The sequence below is a fragment of the Diadema setosum genome, chromosome 12, assembly GCF_964275005.1.
Source record: "Diadema setosum chromosome 12, eeDiaSeto1, whole genome shotgun sequence".
Classification (NCBI taxonomy): Eukaryota; Metazoa; Echinodermata; class Echinoidea; order Diadematoida; family Diadematidae; genus Diadema; species Diadema setosum.
Window position 1 is genome coordinate 7,308,363 of NC_092696.1, and position 23,073 is coordinate 7,331,435.

General features: G+C 42.8%; 1 protein-coding gene across 1 annotated transcript in view; it reads left to right on the forward strand.

Moving 5' to 3' along the window:
- Positions 1-23,073, forward strand: part of LOC140236330 (uncharacterized) — an 81,254-nt gene that overhangs the window by 38,949 nt on the left and 19,232 nt on the right. The window contains exons 23-48 of the mRNA XM_072316285.1: positions 83-334; positions 907-1,158; positions 1,550-1,801; positions 2,355-2,606; positions 3,052-3,306; positions 6,126-6,377; positions 7,271-7,522; positions 8,077-8,328; positions 10,132-10,386; positions 11,031-11,282; positions 11,603-11,854; positions 12,333-12,590; positions 13,013-13,273; positions 13,734-13,985; positions 14,499-14,750; positions 15,114-15,365; positions 15,599-15,847; positions 16,305-16,664; positions 17,089-17,211; positions 17,854-17,976; positions 18,463-18,588; positions 19,558-19,692; positions 20,214-20,378; positions 21,054-21,218; positions 21,992-22,111; positions 22,768-23,010. Coding sequence (XP_072172386.1) covers positions 83-334; positions 907-1,158; positions 1,550-1,801; positions 2,355-2,606; positions 3,052-3,306; positions 6,126-6,377; positions 7,271-7,522; positions 8,077-8,328; positions 10,132-10,386; positions 11,031-11,282; positions 11,603-11,854; positions 12,333-12,590; positions 13,013-13,273; positions 13,734-13,985; positions 14,499-14,750; positions 15,114-15,365; positions 15,599-15,847; positions 16,305-16,664; positions 17,089-17,211; positions 17,854-17,976; positions 18,463-18,588; positions 19,558-19,692; positions 20,214-20,378; positions 21,054-21,218; positions 21,992-22,111; positions 22,768-23,010 — 5,862 coding nt within the window. The remainder of the gene's footprint in view (positions 1-82; positions 335-906; positions 1,159-1,549; positions 1,802-2,354; positions 2,607-3,051; positions 3,307-6,125; positions 6,378-7,270; positions 7,523-8,076; positions 8,329-10,131; positions 10,387-11,030; positions 11,283-11,602; positions 11,855-12,332; positions 12,591-13,012; positions 13,274-13,733; positions 13,986-14,498; positions 14,751-15,113; positions 15,366-15,598; positions 15,848-16,304; positions 16,665-17,088; positions 17,212-17,853; positions 17,977-18,462; positions 18,589-19,557; positions 19,693-20,213; positions 20,379-21,053; positions 21,219-21,991; positions 22,112-22,767; positions 23,011-23,073) is intronic.

A 23,073-nucleotide genomic window follows, 5' to 3' on the forward strand; every position in this document is an offset into this window, starting at 1 on the left:
CCGGTGAGTTTATCCACAAGACATCAGTAGTAAAGGACTGTATCGGTTTTGCTCAATTTTTCCTTTTCGTCTCTGTCTGCAGTTGATACAACCCCACCTACTGTGCTGTGTGTCAATAACATCGTGCAGACCGTTGAACTCGGAACCAGCGGTACCCAGGTGGCGTTTACGGAGCCCACCGCCACCGACATCTCCGGGCAGACAACGCTGGTAAGCCGCACGGCCGCTCCAGGCGATTTCTTTCCCGTGGGATCAACGACCGTCACGTACGTCTTTGCCGATAACTCCGGCAATACGGCCGATCCGTGCAGTTTCACCATCACCGTCACTGCAGGTTGGTAAAATGGGGGGATAACCCTGGTTAAAAGTATATCACGTGACGTGGTACCTACGGTTCCGCCTATCATTGCGTCAGGGTTTTCACTTTCTTGTGCTGCTTCATCAAAAAGGCACCCTTGTCCTTGGACCAAGGAGGTATCCTACTTCCTTGCAAGCAAACGAACATGTGTGATGTGGTTTACCATACTAGAAATGTATATGTCTATTCATTAGTGTATGTATCGCCAACCTCGCGTGGGTCAAATCCAAAGAAATCGGAGGAAATTCTTCGACTTGCTTGAATTTCAACTTACGAAATAGAACCAAGTCATGTTATCTACCCAATGGGGGGATCTTCTTTCACATGGCCATATTTTTTTAAATAATGCTTCTATGCTATTTGCCATGTGAAAAAAAATGATGACTTTCAAATCTGAATGTTTATCATGCGAATATAATTCTTTCTGAAAAAAGAATCGTCACGGGCAAGATCGAGTGCGTATAACATAATCAGAATGGAATTACGTATATGTTTTATCTTTCACTTTACACCCGATTATTCCCTCTTTTTTCTTTTTTCTTTCTTAGTCGATACCACACCCCCGACCGTTACCTGCACCAACAACATCGTTCAGACAGTCGAACTGGGAACGAGCAGTGCCCAGGTCTTCTTCACAGAGCCCAGCGCGGCAGACATCTCTGGCCAGGTCAGTTTGCTCAGCCGGACCGCAGCACCAGGCGACTCCTTCCCCGTCGGCGACACCTCTGTGACTTACATCTTCACCGACAACTCCGGAAACACGGCCGACCCATGCACCTTCACGATTACAGTCAATACGAGTAAGTTGTGATACAAACAAAAGTAAAAGTGCAGAAAGGTGTGATCAATGCATTTAGCCCCTGGAGATCAATTCGAAACGCCTTAAGAATTGCTGCATAGAAGAGGGATTTCACAAATATCACAACCCCTTCCCCTCCTTCCTGGAATCCCCTTCACCCCATCCCAAGTGAGCTCGAAGAGTGAGGTGTAACCCATGCCCAAAAATACTTTGGAACTCGGTATGCTCAATTGACACTACTAAATTCTCACGTGTCGTTGACAAGCTAATAAAATACCCCCTCCCCCTTTACTTCAAACCTTCCTAACCCCCATCCTAACCCTCACCCCACGTTGTGAGCTCGGTAACGTGTGCTGAACCCCTTCTCATTGATACAATTTGGAATATTTCAGTTGACACCACCCCGCCCACCGTGACCTGCATCAGTGATATCACGCAAACCGTGGAACTCGGCACAAGCAGCGTGCAGGTGTTCTTCACCGAGCCGACGGCGTCCGACATCTCCGGTCAGGCAACCCTCCTCAGTAGGACGGCCGGACCGGGAGATACTTTCCCCGTTGGTGCCACCAGCGTTACGTACATCTTCACAGACAACTCCGGCAACACAGCCGCTCCCTGTACCTTCACCGTCACAGTGAACACAGGTAGGACAGCGTTATTTTTATGACACTTCAAACTGGTTGATGAAATATCCCAAAAGTTCTGCATTTGGTCTGCCCCGACTTTCAAAAAATGTGTCCCAAAGGAATAGATACAAGGCACTAGGTACATGCAAACATTTACCAAATATATCGTGGGGAATTGCTCGGGAGGTGTCAAAAGAGAAACGGTATTTCTCAACTACGTATAAAGTGGGCCCTGTTGCATAAAAGTTGCGATCAAACATAACTTGAAAATTGGACACAATCCTCTAGATACTGAACTCTGATTGGTTGATGCCTGACGTTTGTTGTTGCTGCACGTGTTTCACTCAACGGAGGCCCTGTTCTATTAACAATAATGCGGACTGAAAAGAGACATAATGTAAGACTTTACTTTGGGACATAGCGTTGCTGTATAGTGAAAAATGAAATGCATACCTGACGCTCTATAATGACTCGTGTGTCAAGAAATCGAACAGTCTTTTGGCTCTGTGATTTATGCACAGCTTTAATGCGTGCATGTTGTATACCGATACCGATTGTGATACCTTTCTAGTGGACACCACACCTCCAAGCGTCACTTGCGTGGAGAACGTCGTCCGTACCGTTGAGCTTGGCACCTCGTCCGTTGCCATCTTCTTCAACGAGCCCACGGCCACCGACATCTCTGGCCAGGCCCTCCTCCAGTCCAGGACCAACGCCCCAGGCGACAACTTCCCCGTGGGTACCACGGTGGTTACCTACGTGTTTACCGACGCCAGCGGGAACCAGGCCGACCCCTGCAGCTTCACCGTGACAGTCACGACCGGTGAGTAGTTGATCTCTCACCATGCATGTTGCAACTTGGGATCTCGATGAATCATCATGGCCAGAAGCAATGAAGCTGCATAGGTGCAGTGTGTCTATCAGCCTCCCTAACGACAGACTTGATGGTTATCCCGAGCGACCCCAGCTAAGCTGTGCTCTTTGTTGTCGTGCCTCCCCGTCATAAGATATGACAGAAAATCCTTCCCTTAGATCATTGAACACCGATTCCACGAGTTACAAGACTGGCATTCCACATATGTTAAAGGTCCTTCCGTTCTTAGAGCAGCATTCAAACTCCGCCAGGCGGACACACCCAGGAAAATGGGCAATAATGTTACATCCTTATTGGTGAGATGTCTACTCTTTTACCATTGCGGCATTATTGCATCATTTGATCCATCAATCGCTATTAAGCACATTCCACTCCTCTCTCTCTCCCACACCAGTTGATACAACCGACCCAACCGTCACCGACTGCCCCAGCAACATCGTCCAGTCTGTCGAGCTGGGTGTGCCAGGCGCCATCATCACCTGGACTCCACCTACCGCAACTGACCTGTCCGGCATTGCAACTATAGTGTCCTCATCGGACTCTGGTTCATTCTTCAACGTTGGTCAAACCGTTGACGTCACTTACACGGTGACCGACAACAGCGGAAACTCGGACTCTTCCTGCACATTCACTGTCACCGTCTTCTCTGGTAAGTCCAAGTTGCAGCTGGTGCTGTTATTTTTATTACCTCCTCCAAGGTAGGATGTTGTGTTTTCATTACCGTTTGTTTGTTTGTCCGTGTGCAAAATAACTCAAAATGTTGTAGACGGATTTGGATTGCATTTGTAGGAAAGGTTGAGAATGACACGAGGAACGGATGATTAAATATTGGTAGTGATTCAGTATTTTTATGGACTTTATGAAGGATTTTAGATATTTGGCAGGTAGGATCAATGAAGCTGAGGGTTGATGACGTAACGAAAGGCTTCGATTGGGAATTCGAGCGATTTTCAGCATTCATATGTATGGATGGAACAGGGAGGTGCTAGAGAAGGAGAGGCAACTAAAGCTCTCCTTTGAAGTCATGCGCGGCACCGCCGAGAAGTTATGCGTTCAACTACAGGTGTTGCCCATGTGCTTTGACAAAAGAGAGCATCAATAATCGGGACTAGCGCTCTCACATCTTGAAATATTTGCTCCTACTCCAATTCGCTCTCTCTTTCAATGTGATGGCAACAATGAATTTGTGTATCTTGAATTGGAACAGCGAATCAAAATGCAGGGTAAAACTCACAATTTTAACAGCAAATATTTTAAAAACACACTGGAACACGCTTTAAAGGAGTACTTTATTTGAAAGATCAAAATATCCCCTTATTAACAGATAGAAAATTAACATGCGGAAATGTGCGCATTATAGAAAAAATTAGGTTTTTAAGAGGGACTAATTTTCATTTCCTTTCGATTTGCGAATTACGAAGAAACTAGAAATACATGTTGATATTATTGAATTTTTTCCTTAACTATTCTAAATCAATTCGAGTATTTCATTTAAAATTTTGCGGTGAAATAAAGCTTGTAATTCAACGAAAGGTGAAATGCGTTCTTCGTCTCCGAACTTCGTCTTGCAACTAGAGCGGTGCCGAGCATGACTTCAAAGCGTAATGGAATGCTAGACATCCCATCGTAACGCCCTGAACCCAAACATGTGTTTGCATGAATTATGAAGAGTTGCCTCTCCATCTCTGTAAGACCTCCCTGGGTGGAATCAGGAAATTACTGATCTGTATGGGAGAACAAGATCATGGTTGAAATTAGCTGCTTGGCTGAGGTCTGCGCTCTGGGAGTGCTTCTCTAGTTTTAGATAATGTTATTCTGACTTCGCTTGCTTCATTCCATCGCGCATATTCTGCATGTCCAAAAAAATTCACATTGTTCGAAAATTACCGGCAAAAGTACACTAACATAGCTATCCTATCAAACATTTTTTTTTTTTTCCACAAAGAAAATTTATTCATATAAACATTCAGGTACAAAAAAAAATAATGTCACATGCAGTACATAAAGACAAATGATCGATATTTGACAGGTAACTGCGAAACATTTAAACAATATAAATACGATTCCAATTAATATTAGATACAAAACCTTTGGTTTTCTCAGACATATATTTGTCTATTTTCTTTGCTTGTTTTAAGAATTGACAAAATTGGCTTAAATGTAATGATTTCTTTTTATTTTTGACAGAAAATATGAAATATTTTGCGTACAAATAAACCACGTTGTAACATTTTGGATTTTCTGTCGAACCAAGTATAAAGGAACTTTTAGTAATTCGAATTTTATTCTGTAACATAATTTCTTGTATTTGAGCGATAAGTCTTTGGGTAACGTCACATTCCCAAAATAGATGTGCGATTGTTTCTGTGGAGCTCGAACAAAACGTACAGAGGTGTGTGCCAGATAGCCCCATTGCAAAAAGTAATTTTGTTAACACCAATATTTCTATGTAAAGTACTGAAAATAACGAAGTCTTTGATTTAAAGTAGATGTATAAGGAACATTATATATTTTAGTCCAGTCTAAGTTTTGATTAAAAATTTCTTCCCATTTCCTTTCTGATTTAGGTGGTTGAAATATCCTAGCTCTCGCATAATATTCGATGTATATATCGACATATCTTAATTCTTTTAAACAATATTGTTTCTTCTTGTTGCGTCTTTATTTCATTATTTACTGATTTCTCTTCAATATATTTTTTCCATTCTAAGGGGATTATGGTTTAATTCATTAATTCGTATAGATAATGAGATTGTATTTAAGAAAATGATGTTTCAAAGGGGTGTAAAAAAGATTAAACAATTATTGAGTGATGATGGTTTATCTTTTTAAAATTTTGAATAGTTTCGCACTAAATACGGTGTTGTAATTTTTTTAGAATATTTTTCAGTTATTCATGCAATATCCTATCAAACATAGTATGTACAGACAAACCTGTCTATGGCGGCAAACCATGGGGACTCTTATAAAAGGTTGCAGTTGTAGACAGATGGCCGCTATTGACATGGCCATTGAATGGCTTTCCTCTCCTAAGAATTGCGTTTAGTGGCCATAGACAGTAGGTGACCGCTATAGACAGGTGATCGCTTTCTTTGGGGAATAGTTGAGTGAGTTGTCACGTTGACACTTAGGTTTTTTTTTTTGGCCAATGGGAGTCCAAAGACATAACAAAGAAAGGTGACAGAAGGCAGAATATCGGCGAAGAAAATATCAAATTTGAAGGGGGTGATAACAGAGTCTTCACAATTTGATTGAAAATCATTAGTCAAAGCCATGCGGCGTCGTTGTTTTGCTTACAAACTCAAACATTTCTTTGAACCCTAATCTGGATCTGACATGAATGATCCCAATTTCTTGAAAAAAAAAAGTTCATGTTACAAAGACGGTATTCATTCCGCAAACGATATACTATTCAACGTAAGGAAACTGTACGATGCCTTACATTGATCCTCAACTATCTCCCGACAGTTGACACTACTCCACCCACCGTCTCCTGCGTCGAGAACATCGTTCAGACTGTGGAGCTCGGAACCTCCTCCGTCCAGATCAGCTACCCCGAGCCTACGGCCTCCGACATCTCCGGAACAGCCACCCTGGTTAGCCGAACGAACTCCCCAGGCGAGCAGTTCCCCGTGGGAACCACCACCGTCACCTACATCTTCGCCGATGCTTCCGGCAACCAGGCCGACCCGTGTACCTTCACCATCACGATTGTAGAAGGTAAGCAAAGAATTTAGACTTGATTTCCGTTTATATATTATAGTCCATTTGATATTATCTAAACGTTTGTGGATGTTTTCATATTATGAAGATAAACCAGGAGTGTATTGCTACAATGAGAAATTCACTTTATTCCTGGAGCAAGTCTATTTCAAGACCAGTAAACTGTGATACCAGAACATAATGGAACAGATCCGAGACACAGGGTCCGTGTGTATTTGTGTTTGTTTGTGTACATTCATATCGATGCTGTGTCTACTGCCAAAAGTGGCACCTTGAAAAGCAGAATGACAGATTTAAAACATGTTGCACTATAGGTGTGCCAAAAATATGGCATTTCAAAAGAAAAGCCTAGAGTTGGGTTTCAAACTGTTTAAGACCGTAATCGAAAAGCGGTAGAACGTGCAGTATCTTGAATTAATTAAAAACCACGAGTAATGCCTATTTTTCTTTCAGCGATGGCTGTTCATGATATACTGATGTGAGACAAAGTGATACAAAACGTGTCTAGGGCAATTACCCCCTGGGCAATTACCCCGCACCCTTCCCCTGGCCCTAATCCTAATCCTAATCCTGAACCTAACCCTAACCCTAAACTAAAATCCTAACCCTAAACCTAACCCTAGCCCTAATCTTTACTCTAACCTTACCACCAACCAGAAATTGGCCGGGGGGTAATTGCCCTCTGGGGGTAATTGCCCGGATACGATACAAAACTTACTATCGTCATCAGTATGGTACATAGTAGAATGTTTGCCTTATTTAACAAGTCATCCTTTTCAATGTTAATGTCCATCCCTAGCTTTTTGCCGTACGCTAGTTAGTGATCTATCGAATTTTCACTTCCAGCCCTGTTAGCTGACACATCCATGTACGATTTTGATATTTTACAGTTGACACCACGCCACCAACGGTGACCTGCCAGTCTGACCTTGTGAGGACTATTGAGCTGGGAACAAGCGGCGTCGCGGTCTTCTACACCGAGCCCACAGCCACTGATATATCCGGCCAGGTCAACCTGGTCAGCCAAACCTCGTCGTCCGGCGACTTCTTCCCCGTCGGCGTGACGTCGGTGACCTACGTGTTTTCGGACAACTCCGGCAACACTGCTGACCCATGCACTTTTACCGTTACCGTTAACACAGGTGTGTGAGTCAAATCTAGTTTACAAGGATTGCTTTTTAGCTCATATTTTTTCTGTACCTCTTGATTTGTCTTAAATTTGTGTGGTCGTTCACCAGACGATATTCACAAATGTAGTCCAGATAATTTCTGAAGTACCTGTCTGTTTGTAGTAAAGTGTTGACATGCACGCAGATATTGCAGTAAGAGGGAGCGATTTCAGCACGAACAACATGAACCGAACGCTAATTTGCGTTAACTTATCTAGCGTGCTCACATGGTCTGCACCACCGCGAATGGGACTATAAAGTGAAACTCAAAGGTTGTCCCCTTTGCTTTTGCGTTATTTTAGTGACATGTGAGACCTCGGTTTTGTTGTCTGAAAACGATGAGATTTTTTCCCGCCTTTGTTGTGAGACGGGAAAGTGCATTGCCTTGCCAAGCCGATGTTGAAAACGAAAACTCATGAAGGAGTATGCTTCCCTGTAACTGCAGTCCATGTTAGCTGATATAGTACGCCCTCTGTTGGCCGATTATAATTATCTCTGTTATCTGCTCCCCCCCTTCCCGCCCCCAGTCGACACGACCCCGCCATCGGTTACGTGCATCGAGGACATTGTAAGGACCGTCGAGCTTGGAACCACAAGCGTTGTCGTCTTCTACAGCGAGCCCTCCGCAACCGACATCTCGGGCCAGGCCATTCTCCAGTCCAGGTCGAATGCCCCCGGAGACAACTTCCCTGTGGGAACAACCTTCGTGACCTACATCTTTGCCGATGCCAGCGGAAACGAGGCGGCTCCATGCGTTTTCACTGTAACTGTTGCAACCAGTAAGAAGATAATCATAATCTTTTTGTTAATTTCTTTTTCAGTATACCAGTTCACAAATCACACTTGCACCATCACAAGGCCTTGTCAGCTCTCTTTAATGACTATTACAGAAAAGACAATCTTTATTTGAGTGTATTTTAATTCCTTATGTGGAGTCAAGTTTCTGTGGTAGCTAGAAAAAAAAAAGAATGTGTGGATAATAGGGTACTTCATTTTGATGTCTATTACTTTAGCCCGACATTGGGCAAGTGTATATATATATTATATCAATGTATTATATATATATATATATATATATATATATATATATATATATATATATATACATATATATATTATATATTATATATACATATATATATATATATATATATACATATATATATTATATATATTATATATACATATATATACATATATATAGAGTTTGTTTGCAAAAACCGATAAGTCCATATTTGTCAAATGGAGATATTTGCGATTAAAGGTCAAGAAAAACAAAGAGAATAATAAGAACATTTTTGCTTCTTTTGACCATAACTTCAAAAATATACCTTTATATGTTGTGATCAATATATCATTTAAAAGGTATTATTTTGTACTTTATGACAGAGACCCTATTTCAAAATCTTCAAAAATGGACTTATCGGTTTTTGCAAACAAACTCTTCATATATTGATATCAAAAGTAATATTTTACTTTGCGCAGTCAGATATGGGCGTTTTTATCGACTACTTCAGGGTTATGAAAAGGGGAAGTCCGTTCCTCCAATGCTGGTTGTATCTACTGAAAAAGTTTTTTACATGTTTCAAAGGGGTATAATAAAGATTAAACAATTGAGTGATGATGGTTTATCTTTTTTAAATTTTGAACAGTTTCGGACAAAATACGGCGTTTGTTGTAATTTCTTAGAGTATTTTTCAGTTATTCATGCAATCCCCTTAGAATGGAAAAATATATTGAAGAGAAATCAGTAAATGATAATGAAATAAAGATGCAACAAGAAGAAACGATATATAATTTGTTTAAAAGAATTAAGATATGTCGATATATACATTGAATATTATGTGAGAGGATATTTCAACCACCTAAATAAGAAAGGAAAAGGGAAGAAATTTTTAATCAAAACTTTGACTGGACTAAAATATATAATGTTTCTTATACACCTACTTTGAATCAAAGACTTCGTTATTTTCAGTACAAAATTTTACATAGAAATATTGGTTTTAACAAATTCCTTTTCGCAATGGGGCTATCTGACACACACCTCTGTACGTTTTGTTCCAGCTCCACAGAAACAATCGCACATCTATTTTGGGAATGTGACGTTACCCAAAGATTTATTGCTCAAATACAAGAAATTATGTTACAGAATAAGATTCAAATTACTAAAAGTTCCTTTATACTTGGTTCGACAGAAAATCCAAAATGTTACAACGTGGTTTATTTGTACGCAAAATACTTCATATTTTCTGTAAGAAATAAAAAGAAATCGTTACATTTTGGCCAATTTTGTCAATTCTTAAAACAAGCAAAGAAAGGAGACGAATATATTTCTGAGAAAACCAAAGGTTTTGTATCTAATATTAATTGGAATCGTATCTACATTGTTTAATTGTTTCGCAGTTGCCTGTCAAATTTCGATCATTTGTCTTTATGTACTGCATGTGACATTATTTTATTTTATACCTGAATGTTTATATGAATAAATTTTCTTTGTGAAAAAAAAAAAGTTGTTTACATGCTCTTTCTTGTCGGATATTTAATGACAGTGGTTTGTTTTTTTTCAAATCGAAACCTTACAGCCGATACCACGCCGCCAACGGTGTCCAATTGCCCAACAAACATCGCCCAGTCTGTGGAGCTCGGCACCCAAGGGGCAGTCATCAACTGGACCCCTCCCACCGCCATGGATCTTTCAGGCATCGCCTCCATTGTCGCCAACGTAGCACCGGGCTCTTTCTTCGATGTGGGACAGACCACACTGATTACGTACACAGTGACCGACAACAGCGGGCTGACTGACTCTAGCTGTACCTTCACTGTCTCTGTCTTTGCTGGTATGTTGGCTCCTCACTGTGACATTCCATTTAAATATTTTTAGTGTTTGGGGTGCCGATTGGTACAGACTCCCCCCCCCCCCCCCCCCCAGCGTTGTACACACACTGTACAATAAAGTTCCCTGCCACAGAAGGGGAGGGATAGACCTCCAGTCTAAGCACCTCTAACGGAGCCTTCTGGAGGATATCTACCAAGCGCCAATATAGTCGAGTTGCACATCGCCTTTACTTTATGATAAACCCATCTGTGTATAGAGAGAGCCACTTTGAAAGAGCAGGGAATACGCACTTTCAACTCTCATCTGCAGGATAGCAAAAGAATGACTGGCTAGTTCGAGGATGTGAAATTTCTACAATCTTACACCGCTTAACGCAGTTACAAAAAACAAGATCGAGAATCCAGAATACGCAATAAGGTACTGGCATGATAGAAAAATGGTGGAATAGAGAACGTAGGGTTGAATCTAAAAGAGAGAGAGAGAGAGAAAATAAAAAGAAAAGAAAATTATGGTCTCGGCTTCCAAAATTAAATTCGGAGCTGTAGCATGAATTCACAAGTTGCATCAAATTCTGCCAAGTCACAGAATTGTGTAGTGTCGCATCATTCTAACGGCTGTGTTTGGTCTTTTCTACCCCGTGTTCAGTTGACACGACGCCGCCCACTGTGACCTGCGTCATGAACATCGTCCAGAGCGTCGAGCTCGGCACGCAGTCGACTCCTATCACGTGGACTGAGCCCACAGCCACCGACATCTCCGGAGTGACCATTCTGAGAAGCCAGACCCACACTTCTGGAAGCCTGTTCCCCGTCGGCACCACAACGGTCACGTACATCTTCACCGATGGCTCGGACAATGACGCCGCTCCCTGCACTTTCACCATCACAGTAGTGGCCGGTCAGTATCATTTTTCGGATACTTTAGTGTACAGTGTATCGGAAGTTACTACATGGTTCTGTTTCTTTGCCATGAACGAGCCACAGATCCAACCATGTTACGATAGTACCATTTTCAGATTCAAACTTCGATATTTTCCGTCCTAAGTATTGGAACCAAAAAAAATAAAAAAATAAGGCCTCGAATACATAGAGAACAAATGACCCAGATTTTGGACATGTTTGATGAAAAGTTAAATGAATAAGCAGAATGAAGGCACTGGTTTTTGGTATTTCTGGTCAACATTCCATGTGGTCTTTCCGTTGCCTATCTCCTTTTAGATGATACCACCCACCCGACTGTGCTCTGCACTAACGACGTAACCCGCACTGTCGAGCTGGGCACAGCAGGCGTGGAGGTAGCCTACACCGAGCCATCAGCAACCGACATCTCAGGCACGGAGCAAGTCATCAGTCAGTCTCACAGCTCGGGAGACTTCTTCTCTGTCGGGGCAACCACTGTTACCTACGTCTTTGCCGACGCCTCTGGCAACGTAGCTCCAACCTGCTCGTTTGTCATCACCGTCAATACCGGTAGGTACCATGTGGAATAAGAATCTGTCACCCCCCCCCCACACACACACACACACACACAAACACACACACACATATCACCACCACCACCACAACCACCATCATAATTGCATACTTATGACAGGAGTCATTAATTTGCAAATAATTATGCGATATAAAAAAGCTCTGGATGAAAGGGATCCATTTCTTCAGCTGAAGGCCGACATCCGTTTGTTGATGAACGGGGGCTACTCTTGAGGATTAGATGACTCCCAGGAAAGTGAAAAACTGTAATGACGAGTAGTTCCCCTCACACAAAGTTATGTCCTAAAAAAAAAAAAAAAATCCTCTTTCTTTCTGGCCTCATATTTAGATGTTACCGAATGTTTCCAGCACTAAAGTCTATTCTAAATATGCTTCATTCTTGCGTAGATATACATTTATTAACTAAACTCCGAGCTGCCATGAACCTTTTGTCTTTCCTGTGTCTTTTCCCTAGTCGACACCACTCCACCAGATGTCCAGAACTGCCCCAGCAACATTGTGACTACCATCGAGCTTGGAACCGCCTCCGCCCAGGTTACTTGGGTAGAGCCCACTGCCACGGATATTTCTGGTACGGCCACTGTCCAGTCCCAGACCCGTCAGCCCGGCGATAGTTTTGACGCCAGCACCACGACCACCATCGTTTACCTGTTCACTGATGCATCCGGAAACGTCGCTGCACCGTGTTCCTTCACAGTGACTGTGAATACGAGTGAGTACCCTTTGAACCCTTTGTCACATAGGCTTGAGGGCATTATAAACTCGAACACGGATGTTGGATTAGGCTTAAGCTGTTGTAGGTCACTTAATCTAGTGCAATAAGGAAGGATGAAAGGTCCATCGTTCTCGAGTAACAAAACCTGAGTCAGGTTTCATTTGTTATCAATAAAAACTGTCACATTTCTATGACAAATTTGCTTTCATAGCCAATCAGATGTAGGGATTTCAGTAGCTTGTAACAACAATCGTAACTTGCTATTGGTAACAAGTTTTTTATGAAACGGGGTCCTGTTAAACTATTCGGCCAGCATTTCTGCGCGAGACAAAAGACGCGTCAATTTGTGAATGGCTAGTGAAAACACCCCTAAAAAAGCATAGTGTTCAAGATATTCCTCCGTCTTTTTAAACACGCAGTTGACACCACACCGCCGACCGTCAGCAACTGTCCGCAAGACATCGTCCGCACTATCGAGGTCAACTCGGCCACTCGGCTCGCCATCACCTGGAGTGTGCCCACGGCGACCGACATCTCCGGCACCCAGTTCATCTCCTCCCAGTCGGCAGCATCCGGGGACCTGTTCCCCGTGGGATCCACGACCACGGTCACCTACATCTTTTCCGATGCCTCCGGAAACGATGCCGACCCATGTGTCTTCAACGTCATCATTTTGACAGGTAGGAATAGATCGTGAAACTTTGTAATTTTCAAGAGAGCATGCACCTAGTGAAATCGCGTGTGTAGAACTACATAAGTGCTTTAAAATAATTACCTAATAACATGTGAATTTATTAGTAGTAGGAAAAGCTTTTACAACTTCAGAAGGCATCAAATACAAACGCATAAGTACCGAAATTTACAGGTTAGGAACACGTGATGTGACTTAGTAACCTACTTGGTAAAGGGAAAATATTTAGTCTCCATATCGAACAGGAAAGTGCCAGATGTGGTGAAAACATCACCGCCCTCCTTGTCAATTTTTTTCCCCACATTCCTGCAACTCACATGTCGCAAAGAGGAATAAAAAAACGATAATGTGTGTAATGAGTCTGATGACGAAGAAAGCAAAGCATTTCATAGTTCGAGAGACATCTGAGACGAACTTTACAATTGAACGTCCTCGTTTCTGTTTTACAGAGGATACCACCCCACCAGTCATCTCTGGCTGCCCCGCCGACATCACCCAGACCACGCCCCTCAACAGCGGGGGTGTGGTCATCTCCTGGGTGGCTCCCACGGCCATCGACAACTCCAACAACCAGCCTTCCGTCACAGTCACACGGTCGCCCAATACTTTCTTCCCGACCGGTGCCACAGTGGTGACCTACACCTTCTCGGACGAGGCCAGCAACACCGCCACCTGTGCTTTCACTGTGACTGTTATTGAAGGTTTGTCGTCATAAAAGCACTTCAGACTTATTCGTGAAGTTCCAATAAAACATCCTTTCTTTTTAAGGGTTGATGGAAGATGAGGAGCACACAAAGCTTTACTGAACGTTATGAACGGCAATTGCTCAATAAGCTATTCAGTGTGAAGGGAACTTTTCAAGCTCTCTTGCAATCATCGAATGTTGAGTTTTAAGGCTTGATTGCTCCTACACTGTCGAGTCCACACTCTGACTTGCTTCCTGAATGGTCTGTTATGGTGAGCTGTTCGTTAGGAGCGACATTTGAAAACTAATTGACATTGTTCATGCATTTTAAAATGCTAAATTGTGCATTATAACCCCTCTGGAAGTACAAAATTCTACCAGTGTCTATAACTTTTACAAAAAAAAAAAAAAGCAACAACACGTGAATGTCGGAATCAAGATACGCTGATGCTAAATATTTATCAATAACCACAGCTGACAGTGAATTAAAAAAAAAAAAAAAAAACTTTCGCCGACTTTCCCTCGACAGTCGACACGGAGAATCCAGTCATCACCAACTGCCCCAACGACATCAGGGTTAACACTCCTCTGGGCACGGCACTGACCCCGGTATCCTGGCCAGCTCTGATTGTGACGGACAACTCCGGGCAACCGGCCCTCCTGTCCCAGACTGCTGCCTCCGGGGACTCGTTCTCCCCCGGCCGGACCACAGTGACCATTGTCTATACTGATCCCTCCTCTAACACCGCTACCTGCCAGTTTGTGGTTACCGTCACGGAGAGTAAGTCCACCTTTCCAGTCTATGTCCAGTATTCTGTCCAACTCGATCTCTGCTATACGCACATTCAGTGAAAATTATGTATTCATTCAGAGCCGCCTCCAGTGATTTTCTACGGCTATTAATGCATTGGTGTTCTTGTTACTGAACATGTCTGGCGGGAGGTCATCATTGTCACCATCGGCGTGAACTATAGGCCCACAGGTCCGAAAATTCTGTCAAGTGTTTTTTTTTTTTGTGTGTGTTTTTTTGTGTTTTTTTTTTTTTTGATAAAGAGGAAACGTATTCGTCGAAGTTGATGAAATAAGGATGTTTGTGCTACCAAGTTACTGTCACTGATTAATCTGTTCTTCTCCTGTCTTCCAGTTGACACAATTCCACCGGAAATTCTGTCTTGCCCATCCGACATCACCTCCTCGGTTCCGGTCGAGGTCGCCGGCACCACCGTGACGTGGACCACCCCAGTGGTCACCGACAACTCCAACGTGGCCCCGACGGTCACCAGCAACATCAGCCCGGGCTCCTTCTTCCTCCGAGGCTCCACCCAGGTCACCTACACTTTTACCGACGGATCCGGAAACCAAGTCACCTGCTCCTTCGTCGTCACCGTCGTAACAGGTGTGTGAGAAGAACTCGTTGGCGGCTTCTGATACCACTTAATCATAAATTGAACACATAATGAATTGGGCATGATTTCTTGTTTCCTACTTAACTGTTACTCTTGCGGATTTGAAGCGCAAGCTCTCCCCTTTCAAAATAATGTGTACAAAGCCATTGCCACTATGTCGCATGCAGAATAAATGAATTTACATTAAGTAAATGCGCCATTTTTCACTTCTTGCTCTGTACAGTTGACGAGGTTGGTCCAGTGGTCACTTGCCCAGAAAACATCGTCGTCACCGTTCTGGAAGGAGTCGACGCTGCCTTTGTCGACTTCGACCCACCCACCGTCACCGACAACGCTGGCGCCACCAATCTAGTTGCCAGCAGTGCGCAGAGCGGCGATTCTTTCCCCGTTGGCACCAGCGCGGTCATCTTCGAGTACGCCGACACGGCCGGCAACACTGGCTCCTGCAGCTTCACAATCACGGTCCTTACTGGTGAGTTGGTCACGTTAATACTCCCTCACATTTCAGGCTCTCTTCAAGTTCTGACGTAAATGTAATACTCTGGGCCATGCTATATTCATACAGACTTTACATAAAAAAGTATCATCTCGATGCTGTACAGGTAGTTGTGTGTCTTACAAAAGTGAGAAAATTGAGGTGCCAAGTTTTGCAAAATGTGATGCGTTCCATCTGTTCATGAATGTGCATTTGAATGCAATCCTAAACCGTAAAATGCTAAGATGATATGAAGTATGATGCATTAATCAGACATTCAAAATATAGAAGGTCTTAACGCAATATAATGTATTTTGTAATAAGTTTAGTCTGCTCTAAACTTGCAGTAGCCGTGTTTGAAAGAATTTATTTTTGTTTCTAATTCGAAGAATGTATCAGTTGCAACGATAGAGAAGTATATCCAACTCAAATGAAATTAAAATCAACTTCCCAGACACACCATGTGCCCCGAACCCTTGTCTGAACGGCGGTGCCTGTGTGGTGAACAGTCTGACAGAGTACCAGTGCGTCTGCGCCGAATGCTTCACGGGAACCAACTGCGAGACGCAGCTCAACGCCTGCGACAACAACCTGTGCCAGAACGGTGGTGCCTGCGTGGCCTACCCGGGCTCCTGCGATAACTACTACTGCGAGTGTCCGGCCTGTTTCGTCGGCACATTCTGCGACATCCCCGTCGATGCCTGCGATAACAACCAGTGCCAGAACGGAGCGGCCTGCGTCGTGGACGCCGACTCGTGCCTGACCTACACCTGCAGCTGCCCTCTCTGCTACACGGGCCAGTTCTGCCAGACCAGTAAGTCCATGATTTCCGATGTCCTTTAGGGAAGTTGGAATGGGATAGCTTAATAGTGAAAATGTTTAAATTCAAAAGTAACTTGTATCTATCTAAATCGGATATTCTTATTCAGTAAATATCTTGTGATAAGACAAATACATGCAGTTTGTGCAACCAAATAGAATGCCTTGCGAGTTTGTTGGGGTGAATTTGATAGATATTTTTACATTATCAGAACTCGAGTCTGCTTTCCTTAATTTGTTTTCTTAAGTGATTTACAGAAAATGGAGGAATTTATTTACCTCTGGCTGCTTAGGACGCAAAAAACTACACTTCACCTAAGGGGAATGCAATTCATTTATGCTAAATTTGTGTTCACCATGCGAATGGACCCACCGTTGCCATGGTAACCGTGTCTTTCTATCCGTCGTCCTCCCTACAGAGCTTGACGCCTGCTCCAATCACCAGTGCCAGAACGGCGCCGCCTGTGAACCCGTGGGCGATCTCTGCACCGAGTACACTTGTCAGTGCTCTGGCTGCTTTACCGGCGACCTCTGCGATGAAGGTAAAGTGCTTCCTCCTCCCTTTAGGCCTAGCTCATACCTTGAAGATGGATGGTTGGTGCTCTTTAATTACACTCTTCCAAGGTTCATAATTTTGGCCTTCCTTGTGGTAGGCCTACTTTATGAGTTAAGATCTGCCTGAAAGCTGGCAGTAAAACCCAGCCATTTTACTGTCAATTTCGCATACAACAAGCTACCCAGTCATTGCAATAGGAAACTGTCGCACACTTTATTCTCACGATCATGTAGGTTTCATGACATTTTCCTGAAGCAGAAATCGACACCACGCAATTTTCTTAACTAATATGACTTAAATACTTTTTTGCCCTATTATCTAGTGAGAAACTGCTTGTTGTGCACCTGTAACATTCCTTGGCATTAGCTCTACTAACCTAGGACAAGTCGCTAAGTATCTGAACTACTGTAAATTAATCTTCACAAAGAATTTGAGAGTGGGGGGCATTAATAGTCGGTTGTAGATAGCCATTGACTCACTCCTTGAGTTTTTAAAATATTTCTAGAGACCAACCAGTTTTCAGATACAATAAGTTAAAGCTACTAAACAGGATTTTAATTGTTCGAATGTATGTTGCTCAGAGTTGCAGTAAGCCACAACCCGCTGCTCATGTTCTTGCCTACAACAGTGCGCGATGCCTGTTCCCCCAACCCGTGCCTGAATGGGGCGCAGTGTACCACCCTGGGCGACACTTGCTTCTCTTACAGCTGCGAGTGTTCCGGTTGCTTCACAGGATTCAACTGCGAACAAGGTCAGTTTTCCTACCAATAAAACCTTCCATTGAGGACGGTTTGATTTTGATACAACAGGCATTTCCCATAGACGCTTGCCCGAGTATACTCGGACTCGTCCTCAACGGCTTAAAACTATATAGTGTACAGACTTGACTGTTTGAAATTGAAGCACAAATGTTGGTAACTAATGAGTAAAAATCGAATTATGTGATGCCAAATTAGATTTCCTATTCTACCACTACAAATTAGAGTGTACAATGAAAAACACCCTATGGATCGATTGTGGAGAATGGTACTGAGATCACATTCATCAGCTGGTATTTCTATGAACGAACAAAGACGAACGTTCTGACACCTAGTAGAATGAATTTGATATGATATAGAGTTGATACTATGGATTTTCGTACCGTATATTCACATTTGCATGCCCTATTGGAAATCAAATCAATATTCGGACAAAAATGTTTTCATTTTGCTTTTTTTTTCCATATTTTCATTTTTAGCAATTCCCTCTCCATGTGACAACAACCCATGTCAAAACGGAGGGGTGTGTTCCACCATCGCTGGTGTCTGCTCTGGATATCAGTGCGCCTGTCCCGACGGATTCGCTGGGGTCAACTGCGAACAGGGTAAGAGAAGCCTCGTTGAATTTCTCGTATGTATCAAGACTCCACTTTCGGACTATTACAGAGTTTATCAGGCAGTTCAGCATATACACTGCAAAAAGTCCGGTGTTAAATATGAAACACCGAGCTGGTGTTAAATTTCCGGTGCTTATTCATGGTGTTAGATTAACACCTCCGGGTGTCATTTCAATATAAAATTGTTTTTTTGATAGTTTCTTAGTTACTGAATTTCTTGTCAATTCTGAACTTCAACAAGACAATGAAGAATTTTCCGATAAAGTACTTGATTTTTGAAAAAATGTGTAAATACATTTACACCACAGTAACACCAGTTGGTGTGGTCTCCTGTTGAAGCTGGACGGGTGTCATACCATTGAAATTAACACCACCAATATCAAATCAACACCATGCGGTGTCATTTATTAACTCTAGCGCGGTGTCAAAAATATAACCAGCCACAGTGTCAAATTAACACCACAAAGTGCCAGGTGAACACTTTTTAACACCGTCACAATACATTTTCTACACCTGTGGGTGTGGTCCTCTATTGAAGCTTGATCAGTGTTAGATTTAACACCCATGGTGTTAAATCTAACAACGATGTTTTCACAGTATAACTTCTCGAGTTTACCATCTTCTTTCTTTTGATTTCGATTAATTAAAAGACACAGTTTGACAGTAGTAAAGTTAACATTATCTCGAGAGTTTTGACTGGACTCCCCGGTTGATCGAAAATATCTTCCAAATAATCTGTATTGTGTTGCCAGTAGCTATCAAACACAAAAAGATATAGTTGTGTTTTTGTTTTTTTACCAAAGAGTACAAATAATATTACAAAAGCCAGCATAGTTAAAAGTTGTAAGAATTGTAATACAAGTATCATGAAATTTTGAAAAACGGTAGAGTACTTTTCCTTCAATGTATGTCAACCACTTCATTCTGTTTTCTTTTGTGTTCTGTCCGTATCTGTAGTCTCCGTCATCAACACCAACCCATGTAACAACTTCCCGTGCCAGAATGGTGGCACGTGTGTGAACGAGGACTCCGACTCCTACCTCTGTCTCTGCCGCGATGGTTTCACCGGCATCAACTGCCAGCTCTCAACTCGTGAGTATCGATTGCAGCCTCGTTTGCTGGCAAGAAATAAATACCACCCTTTTCTATGATCTTCTGTCAACCAATGGAATTGATCCCTTGTTTTCTAAAAGTTAACGTTGAATTTTCTGTGATCAACGTAAAAAGTCATTTGCTTCTGTATCTAATGTAACCAGAGGGTAGTGCATGCATTCATTGAAACAGAACTGATATAAATCATGATATACATAATTATATAATATGTACCTGGGAGATTAGATCATCTCCGAGGGATAATCGCTCTCCTGTATGACCTTGATAGATGCTGATTAGCACAGAATACACACACACAAAAAGGGGGAGGAGGGTCAGCTACTTATTGATGAACATTGGACAGAACACAGACGTTCGAGGTGGCTTTGCCCCGAACAGCAGTTCCTTGATTTGAGTCTTTTTCAGACAATAAATGCATGAAAATTAGATAAATTTCGCGGTGGTGTAAGTTAAATAATAATTTCAATTGTTAAAATGATACATTCTTTGCGCCTTTTCAGTGACTGCGCCGGGACTGGACAGCTGCTCAGCATCACCCTGCCTGAACGGGGCCGACTGCGTTAACAGCTACGACAGCGACAACCCAACCCCGGGGACGTTCAACCTCCAGTACGCTTGTATCTGTCAGCAGGGCTTCACCGGCGTCAATTGTGGCTCAACCACTAGTAAGTGTTTAGTTTTCCTTTTATATCGATTCTGGTTGCAAAGTGCCACTGTCTGGCTGATGGCGCGCACCAGCTCAGCCTGTAAGAGAGAACATTTCCGCGTCTCGTTGGCTTTAAAGGTTAACATAAGATTGGATGAACGGAATTACTGTTGTAAGATACTGCAACAGAAGACCTTATGAAGGGGTGATGGAACTGAAGTTTACCCTTGCTACCACAAAACACTTGACGTAAGTCGTAGGTTTCATACACACATCTGGCAAAGGTCGTGATCTTTCACGTCTCCTACTAAATCATGCAAGATCTTTCACTAACTTTCCCATTTTAAAATGAAATAAGTATAAGTATATATAATGTAGAGCAGGGTAGCACAGTTACATGTACACATTGCCTGCATTACACTCTTCCCTTCCATGAACTTGTGATGGGGGTAATTTGCCAACTTCCATTCCGTTTGCTGGTAATAAGGGGGTAATTTTGATGGTGTCAAAATCTTGACCTTTTTCCATCCTTGAGACTTGAGAGTATGAGACAAGCATACTGGGGGATGGGGCCTGTGGGTGCTTATTTGCACGCACTTGCTGCTGAAACAAATCCATCCAGTGCAAGTAAAGTAGACCGTATGAATGTTTTGAAAGTGAAACTGATCCCCAAGTCTGATACTGTCCCTTGTAGCTGACCAGCCGGTGTTGGACATCTGCACCTTGGAAGCCACCAGCAACGGTGTGGCTTGTGAGAATGGCGGAATCTGCCGCAACTTGTACGAGAGTCTGTCGGGAGATGTCGACTTCTACTGCGACTGCCCGCTGGGCTGGGAGGGTCACAACTGTGAGACGCCATGTAAGTGTTAAAATGATTTGATAAATCGGTCATGAATTTGACATCGGTGTATGTTTCCTCTCTTTATATAAAATCGATACTAAGTTGTCATGGTAACAGGGAGGAGACCTTCTTCATCAATGTGACATGCTCTTCTAAATGAATTTAGATTCTGGGATATTGATTTTATTTTTTTTTTCCTGTGCCTTTATCGAAATTAACTTTTCGTAATTGACACATTGGGAGAAAACTTGATGTGCCGTTGAGTGTGACAGTGCATAATTTTACTCAGAGAAAGTAAAATAAAGAACAAAGCACATTGTGGAAGTTTTCTCGTTCTGCGTTTTGATTCTGTCGTGAAAATGAAATGACACAAATATTTTGCTCAGATTGGTGATTCGCGTAAATTGACACAATCGATGTAGGGAGGAAAAGAAAATCTGATATCTACGGTGTTGGTGAATCCGGTGCTGCTTTTTGTACCGTGGTCCGACAGAAGAACACTATCTGAGATTGTACAATTACGTCACAAGGTTTATTTCAAAAGAGCTGCCGTGAACCGGACTCTTAACGGTTTTCAAATTCAGGTGTCTTGGTGGGTTCCTTTAATATTTTGTCATGTTTAGGTGGATATCTTGTTTCTTTTTTAATAGCCTCAAGCCCATGTGCAATTGCACGGTAGGTTTAGTGTTGTTTTTGTTTTTGCTTTTGTTTTTTTTTTTCAAATTCCGGTGTCCCTCTACCCACATTAATCTGGTTTCTTTATTCATGTGTTTACTTTTCTTTCTTGGTAGCCACGAACCCATGCGCCAGCGCACCATGCCAGAACGGTGGAGTGTGTACTCCAGACAACAACTTCTTCACCTGCGACTGTCCGACTGGCTTCTCAGGCACTACATGCGAGATTGCATTCGGTGAGTAGCAGGAGTCTAAAGAAGAGAGTGGTTTATTGGTTTTTTTTTTATGTAGGTAGCAACATAAATGGCGCCAAATCAAGGAAGGCATTCATTCCGTAACATATGAAGACCTTTTCCGGACTTGGCAGGATCGATTTCCTGTGTTCTTTGTTAATGGCGTTTTTTTTTTTTTTTTGTTTGTTTGTTTGTTTTTTCGTTATTATAAACGTTGGTTTCGACGTTGCTGTTTTTACCCATCCTTCACGACCTGCTCGTATTTGTGTCAGCAGTCCAGGCATGATAAATGCATCCGTTTCAACAGAGATGGACAATGGATGCTTGTACCGAGGAGATCCCTGGATTCTAAGACCGGCCGTTGAGAAAGTCTCCAGAATGGGACACACTTTTTTTTTTCAAATGAATTATATTTTGCGTTGTTTGCTCTGTGTGTTCAGATCAGCCATTCCTGTGGACGAAAAGCAAGGTACTGCAGACGTATTTTTACCATTTTGTTTTTTTGCAAATGGTTAAAAAATTATTGCATGTCTTATGACGGAGTATTCGAACGACGTGTAAACATCGACTGACTTCTCTTTACTTTCGACACTGAGTAGAAGAAAACCTTCAGTGTTAGGAGGGAGATGTTAATATGTTATCATTTCTCTCCGATCCAGGTGACAACGACCCGCCCACGATCAATGACTGCCCCGAGGATATCGTTCTCACTGTCTCCTCGGGCAGTGGCGCCACCGCCTCGTGGGTGGAGCCCACCGCCACTGATGCCGGAACTGTTCAGCGCCTCCTCCGCTCCCACGTGCCCGGATCATTCTTCCCGCTCGGCGACACAGCTGTGACATATGTCTTCACCGATAACAGCGCGAACCTGGCCCGCTGCGAATTCTTCGTCACCGTCGCACGTAAGCTCTTTCGATTGACCTATGTCATTGTCTGTATCTGAAATACCCGACAGCTGCATTTCC